The following is a 17079-nucleotide window of genomic DNA, read 5'->3' as shown; positions in this document are numbered from 1 at the left end:
ATTCATGTGAACCCAATGCCCCCTGCTGACCCATGTCCTTGCTTAAATGTCGATGACTCTTCTGTCCATTCAGGTTCTCACTCGCAGAGCACTCTTATGTTTGCTAGCATTTTGTTGTTTTTGTTTGTTAACCTCGTGTTTCAGATTAAATGTAAAGATGATGATGATAGATGCTGCTTGCTTTTTCTTGGTTTGACTTTATATGGTCAAAGCTAGTATAATATACAGGTAATTTTGCACGTTTGTATTTTATTGTGACAAAGTAAATTTAGGTAGATAGCAGCTGCTTTTAGATAGGCTATTATACTGAGCAGCGATTTACATGGGATTGACCACCATAAAGATGAGCTATATTTTTCGGAGAGTCCAAAATATTGCCATACATTCCATTCAAACTTGCAGTGAGTGTATGATGCTTTTCTTCAATGTGTTTGTGATATTTCTGTATAATCTCTATACTGCATGGCCGTATTGACAGCTGAAACAGAAAACGGTGGAGCTGACACGCGCATGCCAGAAGCAGTATGAGCTGGAGCAGGAGTTAGCCTTTCAGAAGATCGACGCCAAGTTTGAACCATATCCCTATTACCCAGACCATGTGAGTGCATCCATCCAGACCCATCTCTCCATTCAGTTGTTGCCTTAGGGTCTGCCGACAATGGCACCCTATACCCTATACAGTGCAATACTTCTGGTCAGAAGTAGTGAACTATACACTGAGTGTACAAAACATTAAGGACACCGCTTTCCATGACCTAGACTGACCAGGTGAAAGCTGGATTAACTAGAGACATGGATGTGTGCCTTTCAGAGGGTGAATGGGCAAGACAATGGATTTAAGTGCCTTTGAACAGGGTATGGTAGTAGGTGCCAGGCGCACCGGTTTGTGTCAAGAACTGCAACACTTCTGGGTTTTTCACGCTCAGTAGTTCCCCGTGTGTATCAAGAATGTTCCATTACCCAATGGACATCAGCCAACTTGACACAACTGTGGGAAGCATTGGAGTCAACATGGGTCAGCATCCGTGTGGAACGCTTTTGAGTCCATGCCCAGACAAATTGAGGCCATGGGGGGTGCATTTCAAGATTAGGAAGGTGTACACTCAGGAAATAAGATGCTATTTTGGATGCACCCTTGGAATCTGCATGAATTTGTGATTAATTTCCCCTCTCTCTCACCAGGAGTTGGAGGCAGAGAGCTTGCTGGAGGAAAGCCCTTACATTGGAAAGGCACGGCACAAAAGGAACGCGGTGTACGTGGCCTCAGGTGGCATCCAGAGTCATCAGATGCCAACTGCAGGCCACGTAGAGACAGACAACCCCAGGCAAGATGTGGCCAAGATCAGCTCCAGAGACTGCAGCCAAGAACAGACTAAAGGTACAGAAGAGGGAGTATGGTAAAGTTCGTCCTACTAGATGCTGATCTTGGGTCAGTTAAGTTTTTTTTCCTTCTAATGGCTAAGGTTCGAATTAGAGGAGTGGAAGCTGATATGGTAACACAAGATTTTCCTATTGTCTGCATCACCCTGCCTATTGGATGTGAAGTGAACTACATGGTTGTTCCTCTGACTGTTGCTGACTGATGTGAGTGTTAGGTGAGGTGTAGTTATAGGTGAGTTCTTGTTTGTGTGACTGTGTCCCCAGCCGAGGAGCGTCTGCAGCAGTTGCACAGGGAGATCGAGGAGGCAGAGCAGCAGGTCCTCAGGAGCGGTGGAGAGCTTCGCCAGCTGCAGGAGACACTCTCCCAGAAACAGGTGAGACACCGGCAAAGCTCGGCTCTCCTATTGTCTGTGTCCCAAATGGCACCCTATTTCCTATATAGTGCAGTATTTTTGTCAAAATGAATGCACTTGGTCATTTATCAAATTTGTCCCTTTTTGGTAGTGTAACTTTGAATTTTATTAAAACATTTTTTACCTAATTTGAAGAGCACATGTTCAACTTAATAAAAAAATGTTTTTCCTTTTCAAAAAATCACTATAGTTTGTGCCAAATAAAGTGACAGGGTTGATGATTACATCTCAAATCAGCCATAAATCCCCTTGACAGGGGGTATGGAAGCTTGTTGTGTACAACAGGAAGGGGAAATTGAATGAGTAGAACCAGCTCACATGTTGCACTATGATTTGACAATTAGATGTTCAATGTTACTTTTTTTTATATTAATGATGTAAAGGCCCCAGTTTAGAGGACCTGCATGATTCTGGTACTCTTCTGACCTTAATCTTCGCTTATAAATTGATCTGTGGTCACTGTAGATCGAAATGGCTTGCATTGCACACAGTAGTATAGTTTTTGCGCCTATGTGAATTACAGTATGATGGGAAAATTTAAATTAATTCGCTCTTCTGAATGTCCATAAACTGAACCTTACGTCACAGCCACTGACAAAGCACGTGCCTGTAATCCTTACATTGCAGCGCAACAGGAGATGATCTCTATAGCACATTCAGAGATTGATTTATTGCCATTAATCTAAAATAATTCACAGATTTTAAACAAAAAACACCTTGGTTGTTATAGATTAATAGGATATGAAAAGCGAGTTCCTAACGAGTTCAGGAAGCCGAACGTGTGACGTTCACAGTGGTGGGGGCTGATGTTTTGATCAAGAGACCATTAGAAAATATGCACATTTTCTCTTAACACTAAACATACAAATATGTATTTTACAGTTATAAGGAAGGTGAAATCTTAGTTAGTGGTTATAATTTGATTGTACTATATTGAGAAAGCATATAAATCATTTCAAGCCTTCATAGTTTTGTTGAATAGGAAATATGTCACAAAATTCATATTTTTATCATATTTGTACTGTTTGCTGAGCTTGTGTCCTCAAGTGACTACACCTCAGCAATTTGTAACTATTTACCAGAAAGATGAGTTTGAACCTTTCTCGGAGTATGCAGCATTACTAGTTATTGTTTATAGTCCTCTTGTGATAAATAATTACTTTTGGGGATTACTTAGATTACGTTCAGTTTACGTAACGGGCTTGTCCTTAAAATTAGGGACAAGTGCCTCCCGAGTGCATTGCAGTGCTACTTACCACGAGAGATCCTGGTTAGAGTCCAGGCTCTGTCTCAGCCGGCCAGTGTCGTCCGGGTTAGGGTAGGGTTTGGCCGGCAGGGATATTCTTGTCCCATCGCGCACTAGCGACTCCTGTGGCGGGCAGGGCACAATGCACGCTGACACGGTCGCCAGGTGTACGGGGTTTCCACATTGGTGCAGCTGACTTCCGGGTTAAGTGGGCATTGTGTCAAGAAGCAGTGCAGCTTGGCTGAGTTGTGTTTCGGAGGACACACTGCTCTCGGAGGACACACTACCAATTGGATACCACAAAATTGAGGAGAAAAGGGGGTTAAAAAAAGTATACTTTTATCTTTAAGCACAACTGAAGGAAATAAACAATTTATCTGATAGGAAACAGCCAATGTTTCCAAATTATATGTAAATAAATTAGATGTAAATCATTTTGGTCATAAAGTCAGTCTGGTCCAAAACTGAGTTTTGTAAGTGAGTTCGTCATGACTTACTTGAGGGTTGGGTTTTGATTTCGACAATGCTCACTTGCCTAGTAACACAGGATACTCAGCTGTGGTGGTTTGCACTCTATCCAATGCTACCGCAGAACACAGAGACAGTGAGACCTTCCCTGCAGCGGATCGGACTTTGTTTACTTAAGACAACAGGTCGCACATTTTTTTAATTTGAGAAATCCTGCACCGAACTCCTTGGCTTGATTTAAACATTTGCGACTTGAAACCTCCTCGGCAAAAATGTCAACTCAAGAAATCTGTAATGACTTTTATCTTAGATTCATTCAAAATAGTTTAAAGAAGTGATACTAGCATTGTTCCTATGGTGTCTCATGGGGGACTAACATCACTGCCTGCCACATCGAACCATACCCCCAAGACTGAAAGCAAATTTATCTTCATGAGCAACATTGATTTCATGTAGATAAACTTTACCTAATAGCAGGAGTGTTTACTAATAATTATAGACTAAGTTAGCAAAACAATTACTTGTCTACATCTCCTCCTCTTTCCAACTGTCGTTTGATGCTTGAGCAGCTAATCCGCTAGATGCGTGGGGGTGTAGAAGCGCTAGCCTATAGGCTATGGCACTTCAGTAAAAAAAATCTTTGTGTGGACTTTCTTATACAGTTGTGGCCAAAAGTTTTGAGAATGACACAATATTAATTTCCACAAAGTTTGCTGCTTCAGTGTCTTTAGATATTTCTGTCAGATGTTACTATGGAATACTGAAGTATAATTACAAGCATTTCATAAGTGTTTGCAGTGTTGACCCTTCTTTTTCAAGACCTCTGCAATCTGCCCTGGCATGCTGTCAATTAATTTCTGGGCCACATCCTGAATGATGACAGCCCATTCTTGCATAATCAATGCTTGGAGTTTGTCAGAATTTGTGGGTTTTTGTTTGTCCACCTTCCTCTTGAGGATTGACTACGTTCTCAATGGGATTAAGGTCTGGGGACTTTCCTGGCCATGGACCCAAAATATCGATGTTTTGTTCCCAGAGCCACTTAGTTATCACTTTTGCCTTATGGCAAGGTGCTCCATCATGCTGGAAAAGGCATTGTTCGTCACCAAACTGTTCCTGGATGGTTGGGAGAAGTTGCTCTCGAAGGATGTGTTGATACCATTTTTTGTTCATGGCTGTGTTCTTAGGCACAATTGTGAGTGAGCCCACTCCCTTAGCTGAGAAGCAAACCCACACATGAATGGTCTCAGGATGCTTTACTGTTGGCATGACACAGGAATGATGGTAGCGCTCACCTTGTCTTCTCCGGACTAGCTTTTTTCAATCGGAAAGGGGATTCATCAGAGAAAATGACTTTACCCCAGTCCTCAGCAGTCCAATCCCTGTACCGTTTGCAGAATATCAGTCTGTCCCTGATGTTTTTCCTGGAGAGAAGTGGCTTATTTGCTGCCCTTCTTGACACCAGGCCATCCTCCAAAAGTCTTTGCTTCACTGTGCGTGCAGATTCACTCACACCTGCCTATTGTGCAAAGCAATGATGACGGGCACATGTTTCCTTTTAGGTAACCATGGTTGACAGAGGAAGAACAATGATTCCAAGCACCACCCTCCTTTTGAAGCTTCCAGTCTGTTATTTGAGCTCAATCAGCATGACAGCGTAATTTCCAGCCTTGTCCTTGTCAACACTCACACCTGTGTTAATGAGAGAATCACTGACATGATGTCAGCTGGTCCTTTTGTGGCAGGGCTGAAATGCGGTGGATATGTTTTTTTTGGGATTCACTTAATTTGCATGGCATATAGGGACTTTGCAATTATTTGCAATTCATCTGATCACTCCTCATAACATTCTGGAGTATATGCAAATTGCCATCATACAAACTGAGGCAGCAGACTTTGTGAAAATTAATATTTGTCATTCTCAAAACTTTTGGCCACGACTGTACAAAGTAAGTTGTCATTACTTGCTAGTAAATAAATAAATCGCTCTTCTTTTAAAACCGATTGGATGTGTCTGACTATTCATTAATTATTCAATAGCAGTCGACAAGTTTGTTCTGGCTCTGAGGTCTATAATAAGCTAATGTTGTGTCAAATGGACAATGCGCCAATCCTATCCAACCTGTCATGCTATAATTAGGTACAGAATCTTTTCTTAATTTATAGATTAATCAACGCTGGTAAATAGGCTATGGAAATGTTGCGTATATTTGTTTCTGTCAATTTCATTTTCATACTATAGCATAGCTGTCTCTCTCCCCTTCATGCTTTCCTTGTCAATTCATTATCTTATAGCTTACTTTTGGAAAGCCTAAGGTAGGCCTAGATTTTTAAAATACATTTTAAGGAAAGCAATAACATTTGCTCTTGTATCTGACAATATAGTATGCTGTTGGCTTTGATTGACAGGTCCTTTTATTGGTGTGTGCGTGTGCGAGTTCGCTGATTCTCTTCTCTATAGGCCTATATGTTTATTCAGAAAGTTTCCTAAAGTAGCCATTAATAGAAATCAAACGCTCCTGTCATGATTTAATCTTGTAAAAGGACTATTTTCAGTAAAGGCCCTTTCTCTTCAAGTCCGTTATTTTCATCCGAATAATTAGGAAGAAAAAAATGAATATGAACACATGTTTTGTTTATGACACCAGTCACGCCAATTGCAAAATATCAGCCTGCCACAATCCATCAATTATTTATGCCAAACTGGTTTAATATTTGCGTCTTTTCGCATGGGAAAATAATATGTTTACCAATAGAAATTATTATCTGCACTGCCACTGACAGGTCTGTGGGTTTGCTGTGTGAATTAATTAATACATTTCTCTCTGCCTGTTTTTTTTTTTAGATTTGCAGTGCAGCAAAGTAGGAATTTAGCCATTGTGATCACATCACACCAGAACTAGGCTACATATCGCTCAGGCTATGGTCTCTATATCCCCCTTAAAACATTCCTTGTCAATTTATATGATAGGCTACATTGATTTAGCATTATTCTATGATGTAGACTCTTTTTTTTGATATCCTACAGAAATAATTTGAACCTAAGGCAAGTTTTTGTTCAAACGTTTTTGGGAAAGGACAAATGTGATTTGCTTATGTGTCAAAGTGAGATGCGCTGCAGGTGCCTTTGATTGATGTGTCCTTTTAGGTGGGTGCATGTATAAATTGACAAATTATCTATGTCCATTCAGAAAGTTTCCTCAAATAGGCCTAGCCTGTCTGGACTTGATCTCTTTAATCACATGCAGGGTCAGCATGTGCGGAATGATGACAGGTGCCAGTTTTGTGTTACCTCTTTTATTAAATGGGATGCAACTCATTACAGAGTCCTCTCAAGACACTTTGGACAACATATTGCCACCGAGAATGACTCTGCAGCATTGGTGACGTTATGAGAATTATTCGGAAAAGTGGAGGGAAAAACGCATCAGACTAGGTGTGAATGGGTTAGTCCGTCAAAATCTGTATTTATTTTTATTTTTAGGAATTCCTCTCCAATTTGACATTTCTTAATTTGTATACTAGTCTAATATTCATAGTAATAACTTTAATAATAAAATGCTACTGATAATAAGGAAGTGTAATGGTATCAGTGTAGTTTCAGGGAAAAGCCACGTGTTTCTTTTGAGTCTGATATGCGCTGATATCCCCCTCACCGGTTATGTCGGTGACCGTGTAGATTGGCTTGGCACTATCCAAAACATTTGTTTCTAATAGTGTAATAACAGGATACAGTAGTCCCAGATCTGTTTGTCCTCATCACTCCTTGTCACTTATTGTCATGCCAAAGAGTTGACATGATTGCACAAACAGATCTGCGACCATGCTACAATAACAGCACTGTTCCACATCAACTAGCCTAATCCACCCCGGACACTTCTAAAAGCCTCTTCTCTCCATCCTTCATCTAGGTGTCCGAGGCAGAGAAAGAGCAACTAAGGCAGAAGCTCCACTGGAGGATCCAGCAAGTGAGGCAGCTGAGAGATGAGGCGGAGGCTCTGGAGGGCCAGCTGGAGATACAGAGCGGGGAAATGGACCGAACCCAGGGAGAGCTGGGCCACCTCCAGGACCTACTCCACACACTGGACCCCAGGGACCCCCAGCATGTTAGTACTTTAGATAGCTAGCTACTAGCTCTGATCCAGGTCGTTAGTATGCCTTCCTCCACTAACGGCCTGGACCAGAGCTAGCTATCAGCATCACTTTACACATCCCGCACCACTGACACACTGCAGAGCAACTTATTACATATTGAATACACCAAACTTGCAGGATACACCACTTTAGAACCTTTTAAACTAGTCCCTTCAGTTGCATATACTGTTTTAGTACTTTTCTGAACGAATCCCTACAGTTGGATACACTGTATTCTGGCACTTTAGCAAGTGTTTATTCATAATGAATATGGCAAATTCACAGGATACACCATTTTAGCACTTTCCTAAGCTATTCCCTTCAGTTGGAATTGATGCAGCACTGCAATATACAGGGTCGATGTGCAGGGGTACGAGGTAGTTGAGGTAGATATGTACAGTGGGGAGAACAAGTATTTGATACACTGCTGATTTTGCAGGTTTTCCTACTTACAAAGCATATAGAGGTCAGCAATGACATAAGTATTTGATCACCTACCAACCAGTAAGAATTCCGTCTCTCACAGACCTGTTTGTTTTTCTTTAAGAAGCCCACCTGTTCTCCACTCATTACCTGTATTAACTGCACCTGTTTGAACTCGTTACCTGTATAAAAGACACCTGTCCACACACTCAATCAAACAGACTCCAACCTCTCCACAATGGCCAAGACCAGAGAGCTGTGTAAGGACATCAGGGATAAAATTGTAGACCTGCACAAGGCTGGGATGGGCTACAGGACAATAGGCAAGCATGGTGAGAAGGCAACAACTGTTGGCGCAATTATTAGAAAATGGAAGAAGTTCAAGATGACGTTCAATCAACCTCGGTCTGGGGCTCCATGCAAGATCTCACCTTGTGGGGCATCAATGATCATGAGGAAGGTGAGGGATCAGCCTAGAACTACACGGCAGGACCTGGTCAATGACCTGAAGAGAGCTGGGACCACAGTCTCAAAGAAAACCATTAGTAACACGCTACGCCGTCATGGATTAAAATCCTGCAGCGCACGCAAGATCCCCCTGCTCAAGCCAGCGCATGTCCAGGCCCGTCTGAAGTTTGCCAATGACCATCTAGATGATCCAGAGGAGGAATGGGCTTTTTGGTCTAAACTCCACTCGCCGTGTTTGGAGGGAGAAGAAGGATGAGTACACCAAGAACACCATCCCAACCGTGAAGCATGGAGGTGGAAACATCATTCTTTGGGGATGCTTTTCTGCAAAGGGGACAGGACGACTGCACCGTATTGAGGGGAGGATGGATGGGGCCATGTATCGCGAGACCTTGGCCAACAACCTTCTTCCCTCAGTAAGAGCATTGAAGATTGGTCGTGGCTGGATCTTCCAGCATGACAACGACCCGAAACACACAGCCAGGGCAACTAAGGAGTGGCTCCGTAAGAAGCATCTCAAGGTCCTGGAGTGGCCTAGCCAGTCTCCAGACTTGAACCCAATAGAACATCTTTGGAGGGAGCTGAAAGTCCGTATTGCCCAGCGACAGCCTCGAAACCTGAAGGATCTGGAGAAGGTCTGTATGGAGGACTGTGCCAAAATCCCTGCTGCAGTGTGTGCAAACCTGGTCAAGAACTACAGGAAACGTATGATCTCTGTAATTGCAAACAAAGGTTTCTGTACCAAATATTAAGTTCTGCTTTTCTGATGTATGAAATACTTATGTCATGCAATAAAATGCAAATTAATTACTTAAAAATCATACAATGTGATTTTCTGGATTTTGGTTTTAGATTCCGTCTCTCACAGTTGAAATGTACCTATGATAAAAATTACAGACCTTTACATGCTTTGTAAGTAGGAAAACATGCTAAATCTGCAGTGTATCAAATACTTGTTCTCCCCACTGTACATATAGGTAGGGATGAAGTGACTGGGCAACGGGATAGATAATAAACAGTAACAGCAGCGTATGTGATGAGTCGAAAGAGATTACTGCAAAAAGGGTCAATGCAGATATTCAAATCAAATCTAATCAAATCTAATCAAATGTTATTTGTCACATACACATGGTTAGCAGATGTTAGTGCGAGTGTAGCGAAATGCTTGTGCTTCTAGTTCCGACAATGCAGTAATAACCAACAAGTAATCTAGCTAACAATTCCAAAACTACTACCTTCCGGGTAGCTATTGGTTAACTAATTAGCAGTCTTATTGCTAACCAAACTTTGTGCATCGGTACTGCTTGCGGTAGCAGAGAGAACGGTCTATGACTTGGATGGGCCTTCCTCTGACACCGCCTGGGCCATATGCACTACCCTCTGTAGCGCTTTGCGGTCAGATGGTGATGCAGCCAGTCAAGATGCTCTCACTGGTGTCAACCTGTTCCACAACATCCCTGTCGATGTGAATGGGGGCGTGTTCGGCCCTCTGTTTCCTGTAGTCCATGATCAGCTCCTTTGTCTTGCTGACATTGATTTAAAGTTTGTTGTCCTGGCACCACACTACCAGGTCTCTTACCTCCTCCCTGTAAGCTGAGCTTGGTGATCAGGCCTACCATTCTTTTGTCGCCCGGCCACGCAGTAGTGTGTTAACAGGGAGTACAGTAGGGGACTAAGCACGCACCCCTGGTGGGCCACCGTGTTGAGGGTCAATGTGGCGGATGTGTTGTTGCCTACTCTCACCAGCTGGGCGTGGCCTGTCAGGATGTCCAGGATCCAGTTGCAGAGGAAGGTGTTTAATCTCAGGGTTCTTAGCTTAGTGATGAGCTTGGAGGGTACAATGGCGTTGAATGCTGAGCTGTTGTCAATGGACAGCATTATCACATAGGTGTTCCTTTTGGAAAGGGCAGCGTGTGTGCGTGCGTGTGTGTGTACATATATACAGTACCAGTCAAAAGTTTGGACACCTACTCATTCCAGGATTTTTCTTTATTTTTACTATTTTTTTAGATTGTAGAATAAAATGAAATAACACAACTTACATATACTAAGTTGACTTTGCCTTTACAGCTTGGAAAATTCCAGAAAATGATGTCATGGCTTTAGAAGCTTCTGATAGACTAATTGACATAATTTGAGTCAATTGGAGATGTACCTGTATTTCAAGGCCCACCTTTAAACTCAGTGCCTCTTTGCTTGACATCATGGGAAAATCAAAAGAAATCACCTCAATTTCTTTTTGTAGACCTCCACAAGTCTGATTGGAGCAATTTCCAAACGCCTGAAGGTACCACGTTCATCTGTACAAACAATAGTACGCAAGTGTAAACACTATGGGACCACGTAGCCATCATACCGCTCAGGAAGGAGACGCGTTCTGTCTCCTAGAGATTAATGTACTTTGGTGCAAAAAGTGCAAATCAATCCCAGAACAACAGCAAAGGACCTTGTGAAGATGCTGGAGGAAACGGGTACAAAAGTACAAATCTATGGATTTCACATGACTGGGCAGGGGCCAGGCCAATCAGAATTAGTTTTTTTTCCCTACAAAAGGGCTTTATTTTAAACAGAATTACTCCCTTTAATTTCCACAGCATAAGGTGCACCTGTGTAATGATCATGTGGTTTATTCAGCTTCTGCCACATCCAACAAGCTTCAGAGCCGGTGTAGTAGGATTCGAACTTGGTCCTGTATTGACACTTTGCCTGTTTGATGGTTTGTCAGAGGGTGTAGCGGAATTTCTTTTAAGTGTCTGGATTAGAGTCCCGCTCATTGAAACCTGCAGCTCTAGCCTTTACCTCGGTGCGGATGTTGCCTGTAATCCGTGGCTTCTGGTTGGGATATGTATGTACGGTCACTGTAGGGGCAATGTTGTCGATGCACTTATTAATGAAGCTGGCAATTGATGTGGGTAACTCCTCAATGCCAGCAGATGAATCCCGGAACATATTCCAGTCTGTGCTAGCAAAATAGTCCTGTAGCTTAGCAGGACTATTTGCATCTGCTTCCGTATTGAGTACTTTCTTTTTATGTTTTTGCTTGTAAGCAGGAATCAGGAGGATATATTTATGGTCAGATTTGGAGGGCGAGGGAGAGCTTTGTATGCGTCTCGGTGTGTGGAGTAAAGGTGATCTAGAATTTTTTGCCTCTAGTTGCACAGGTGACATGCTGGTAGAAATGCATGTAAGTCACCAGCCACTAGGAACACTATTGAGCTTATGGCCCTATACAGCTCATTGAGTGCAGTCCAAGTGCCAGCATTGGTTTGTGGTGGTACTATAGACCAGTGGTTCCCAAACTGTGGGGTGCGCACCCAGGGTTGGGCACAACAGTGGTCCTGCTTTAAACTTACTTTTGAAAGTTGTAATAGTACAAGGTGCAATTTCGATATTGGGTAGTTCCACATTGGTTCCTCATGTTTTTCATTGCATACCTTAGATAGCTATTTTGAACTTGTCAGAAATGTCCAGAACAACTAATGTCTGCTAACAATTTTCTATTTAGATTTTTTAGCCCATAGATATTGTTGTAATATTTTTGTCACTCACATAGTACAACCTGGAGACTTTCTTAATATTAGAAATGGTGCGCCAGTTGTTAAGAGACACCCACCCTCTCCTCTGAGCTTCCTCGACGCAGCCGTTCTGTCCTGCCGATGTATAGAAAAAACATCTTGATTTATATTTACCATGTCGTTGTTCAGCCACGACTCTGCGAAACATAGGATATTACTCTTCTTCAGATCACGTTGATAGGATAATCTCAAACAGAGTTTATCCAGTTTATTCTCCAGTGATTGCACTTTCGCCAATAGAATGGAGGTTAGAGGCGATTTATCCACTCTCTGACATAGTCTTCTCAGGTATCTATAGCGCCGTCTCCTCCTTCGAGTGTCTGGGATTTGGGCCTGGTCCGTGATAATCAATATGTCTTTTACCCCCGACTCATTGAAGTTGAAGTCCTCGTTCAAATGGAGGTTAGTGATAGCTGTTCTGATATCCAAAAGCTGTTTTCGGACATAGAAAACAATGGCGGATACATTATGTACACTTTTATTTTATTTTATTACAGCCAAATAATACACAAAATAGCACAATTGGTAAGGAGCCTGTAAACGGCCGCCATTCCCTCTAGCTCCATTATTCATTACTCTGATAATTCATACTCTAATATTTATTAGATTTACATCACATTTTTTATAAATATCCCTATAGTGTTATGCTATTTTAGCAGATGCTCTTAGCATACACACTTATTTCTTGCTTGCATAACCTACATGAAACAATTAGCCTTGTTTACACATTACATTGGAAATGCATGTTTTTAAAAAACGTTTAACCATAGACAGCATAACACTATAGGGATATTACATTGCAGAAAAACAACATGTGCAGAATGTTAAAAGAGGTTTAGAAAACAGGCCAGGAAAGGGCATTTTGGGGGGGGCAGGACGAACACAGGTTGCGCAGCCACTCTTTTTGTTTGTTTTATCTGCCCCTCCTGGTCGTGGACTTTAATCATACATTTCCAGAAGATATTCTCCAGATGTGTTCTTATTTCTCTTGTCAAAACGTTTTGAACCGTTTTCCACATGCATGAAGATGCAAATGTAATCTAAATCAATAAAAAGTTACATATTTCATTTGTGCAACCTCGGCCACAATCAAAGAAGTGCACATTGCTATATTTCCATTGCACCTGCATGTGTCAAAGCTTAACTTGATGGACCCCTCAGAATTATTCATTATTTTTAACCTATGGGAATTCTGTGGGAATTATTCCATGGAAGCAACAAGTGAAAAAAAGGGTAGCTGTGCCTTTAAAAGAAGTCGGAGAGTTCTCTGGGGAATCACCATAGAGGGCAGGGAAAGAGAACTTGCCTCACTTCCACCACATGCCAGGGGCATTGTCATAGCCTATCCATGCATGTTGATTGGTCAACAGGGTGGCTTCCTGTGTTGATTCGAAGAGAGAGAGTGGAGTAGATGAGGGAAGGGGGTTAGGAGGCGTGCTCAGGGTGTGGGGACTAAAGCTTGAAGTCCTAAAGAAGAGGAAACTTCAGCCCCTGAGCCTGTAGAGCTGGGGGGTTGGACCTAACCGTGAGGGAGGGAGTCAGGAAATGCAACGTCTTCCCCCGGGGGCCTCCTGTAGATTCAGGGGGAGCAGAAGCAGATGAGAGCTGGCTAACTGGATGCATTTGCGGGGATGCAAACCAAAGATTAATCTGACTGCACTGATTTCTAGTGAGTACCGCAACTTGGCCTTGGGAGGGACTCCCAATATTTTTCTTTTTCTCCCCCTCTCATATCTTCTTTCTCTACTGTGTTCTAAATTGAAGAGAATGTTTAAACAGAAACATATTTGTTATTGCAACCGTTACTAATATGTAACAGGACTCTGGGTGAAAGGTTATTCTGAAGGTTTTGCAAAAATGTTGTTCTTCCCCTGTCTTGATTTCATATTTGCATCACTCTTCTGTAAACAGGAAAACACTGTTTTTCTTGCTATTACCTAAAATTACTGTACTGTTATAGTTTGACCTACTAAGCATTTTTACAACACTTTTTTGGGGGGCCAGTACACAGGTCAAATATGTCACATAACATAAAGTGACAGACTAGTTATTATATTTAGTGAACAATGTGAAGTGAATTATAATTAGGTTTGGTGAAATTGTTCTTGCTCTGTGAACAGAGCTGAAGTAGTGGATAAGTAAGTTGGTCAGGAAGGGTTTGAGTAGGGAGCATAAAGGTCCTCTTCTGCGTTAGTGTGGGGTTAGGTCACTCACATTCCTCTTAATTTGGTCACCTCTGATATGCCAAAGCTAGTGTTTTCACTCTGAAATAGGGTTAACATGATACCCATAAAAATAACCTACACAGTTATGTAAATGTGATGGGTATTAGTATTTTTCTTGCTTTTCATGGCATATGCTCATGTTTTGCATCAGTTAACTTACCATAGACTGCCTCTATTGAATGTGAACCAATGATAATAATATAGTATAAACAGTGCTTAATTCGATTCGGCACTTCTGAGTTTTGGACTGTTTCATTCCGCAAACCATTTGCCAGGATCCAGTACCTCTCTTGGCATGAGACATTTTTTCACCATTTGCAATGTACCTATTCTGGTAACACTTTACGATAAGGTTCCATTTGTAAAGGACTTACAAAAACCTTTAATAAATGTTATAACAAATTGGTCAAAATAGTTTGATTTCCAGTCTGTGCTTACCAAATAGTAAGCCACTATTTACCTCCAAATATTGACCCTTTATAAATTCACCTACAAATGCTTTTAATATTGAACCCTTATGTATCATCATGCAACCTTATTTTCAATAGTTGCACAATTGAGCACAGTTGGAGGAGGTATCCTTCATCTTACAAGTGTTTAAGTGCATTAATAAGTGGTTAATAACTGGAGGTAAATATTGGCTCACTATTTGGCAAATACGAGTTATTGCACTATTTTGACCAATGTGATAACTGTTTAATGGTTTATAATACATTTGCAAATGATTAAATAATCATTCATGTAATTTTAACCCCTTGATAAACCTATTACAAATGGAACGTCATTGTGAAGTGTTAACAATATGGTAAATTCTAATAAAAGCAGAATTAAAGTTACCTCTGTAATTATCCTGCCCCCTAAAAAACATAACGTGAACGTGGCTGATATTGTAAGAATTGAATAGAGTTGGGCCTGCCTGGATTTATGGTTTGAGCAATATTTTAATCATAGACCAACGCCTGGTCATTGCTGTGGTGCAAGAGAGAAGCGTACCTGTATCTCTCAGAACTAGAATGATATTCACTTTCTATGATCTCACTCTGCTCTGATAGACATGAGCCTGCAACTCTCATTACATTGCACCTCGTCATTTATTTCCATATAAAATCATAGGCACGGGAATGGTGCTGGGAGGTGCCGCAGCACCCCGGATGATACATTTAAATATATTGGTTGAAGTTATTCCTGCTGTTAAGAAATAAATTAAAACATTTGGAAAACTACACCAGGAGTATGCCTATAATTTAGCCACATAGGATCAATAGCTTTTTATATATATATTTTTTAAATAGCCTAGCTGTGGATTGTGTGTAGCCCAATCCCAAATCAAATTTTATTAGTCTCATACACGTGATTAGCAGATGTTATTGCGGTTGTAGGGAAATGCCTGTGTTTCTAGCTCCAACAGTGCAGTAATATCTAACAAATTATTACTAATTTCATATGTACAGTGGGGGAAAAAAGTATTTAGTCAGCCACCAATTGTGCAAGTTCTCCCACTTAAAAAGATGAGAAGGGCCTGTAATTTTCATCATAGGTCCACTTCAACTATGACAGACAAAATTAGATTTTTTTTCTCCAGAAAATCACATTGTAGGATTTTTAATGAATTTATTTGCAAATTATGGTGGAAAATAAGTATTTTGTCACCTACAAACAAGCAAGATTTCTGGCTCGGACAGACCTGTAACTTCTTCTTTAAGAGGTTCCTCTGTCGTCCGCTCGTTACCTGTATTAATGGCACCTGTTTGAACTTGTTATCAGTATAAAAGACACCTGTCCACAACCTCAAACAGTTGTCAAAGGACACCGGAAACAAAATTGTAGACCTGCACCAGGCTGGGAAGACAATCTGCAATAGGTAAGCAATTGGGGGAGCAATTATTAGGAAATGGAAGACATACAAGACCCCGGATAATCTCCCTCGATCTGAGGCTCCACGCAAGATCTCACCCCGTGGGGTCAAAATGATCACAAGAACGGTGAGCAAAAATCCCAGAACCACACGGGGGGACCTAGTGAATGACCTGCAGAGAGCTGGGACCAAAGTAACAAAGCCTACCATCAGTAACACACTACGCCGACTCAAATCCTGCAGTGCCAGACGTGTCCCCCTGCTTAAGCCAGTACATGTCCAGGTCCATCTGAAGTTTGCTAGAGAGCATTTGGATGATCCAGAAGAAGATTGGGAGAATGTCAGATGAAACCAAAGTATAACTTTTTGATAACTCAACTCGTCGTGTTTGGAGGACATAGAATGCTGAGTTGCATCCAAAGAACACCATACCTACTGTGAAGCTTTGGGGGTGTTTTTCTGCAAAGGGACCAGGACGACTGATCCGTGTAAAGGAAAGAATGAATGGGGCCATGTATCGTGAGATTTTGAGTGAATACCTCCTTCCATCAGCAAGGGCATTGAAGATGAAATGTGGCTGGGTCTTTCAGCGTGACAATGATCCCAAACACACCGCCCGGGCAACGAAGGAGTGGCTTCGTAAGAAGCATATCAAGGTCCTTGGAGTGGCCTGGCCAGTCTCCAGATCTCAACCCCATAGAAAATCTTTGGAGGGAGTTGAAAGTCTGTGTTGCCCAGCAACAGCCCCAAAACATCACTGCTCTAGAGGAGATCTGCATGGAGGAATGGGCCAAAATACCAGCAACAGTGTGTGAAAACCGTGTGAAGACTTACAGAAAACATTTGACCTCTGTCATTGCCAACAAAGGGTATATAACAAAGTAATGATAAA

The 17079-nt window shown here is 41.7% G+C and overlaps 1 protein-coding gene across 5 annotated transcripts in view; it reads left to right on the top strand.

Moving 5' to 3' along the window:
* The window catches only part of cntrl (centriolin), a 118722-nt gene that overhangs the window by 29816 nt on the left and 71827 nt on the right, over positions 1-17079 (top strand). For all 5 annotated transcript variants that reach the window (XM_031807495.1, XM_031807487.1, XM_031807478.1 and 2 more), the window contains 4 exons: positions 479-598; positions 1183-1378; positions 1645-1754; positions 7419-7613. In XM_031807495.1, the coding sequence (XP_031663355.1) occupies positions 479-598; positions 1183-1378; positions 1645-1754; positions 7419-7613 (621 nt within the window). The remainder of the gene's footprint in view (positions 1-478; positions 599-1182; positions 1379-1644; positions 1755-7418; positions 7614-17079) is intronic.

This window comes from Oncorhynchus kisutch, linkage group LG3, assembly GCF_002021735.2.
Source record: "Oncorhynchus kisutch isolate 150728-3 linkage group LG3, Okis_V2, whole genome shotgun sequence".
In the NCBI taxonomy this organism is placed as follows: domain Eukaryota; kingdom Metazoa; phylum Chordata; class Actinopteri; order Salmoniformes; family Salmonidae; genus Oncorhynchus; species Oncorhynchus kisutch.
The sequence above is the reverse complement of the archived record's forward strand: the minus strand, read 5'-3'. Positions and strand labels throughout refer to the sequence as shown.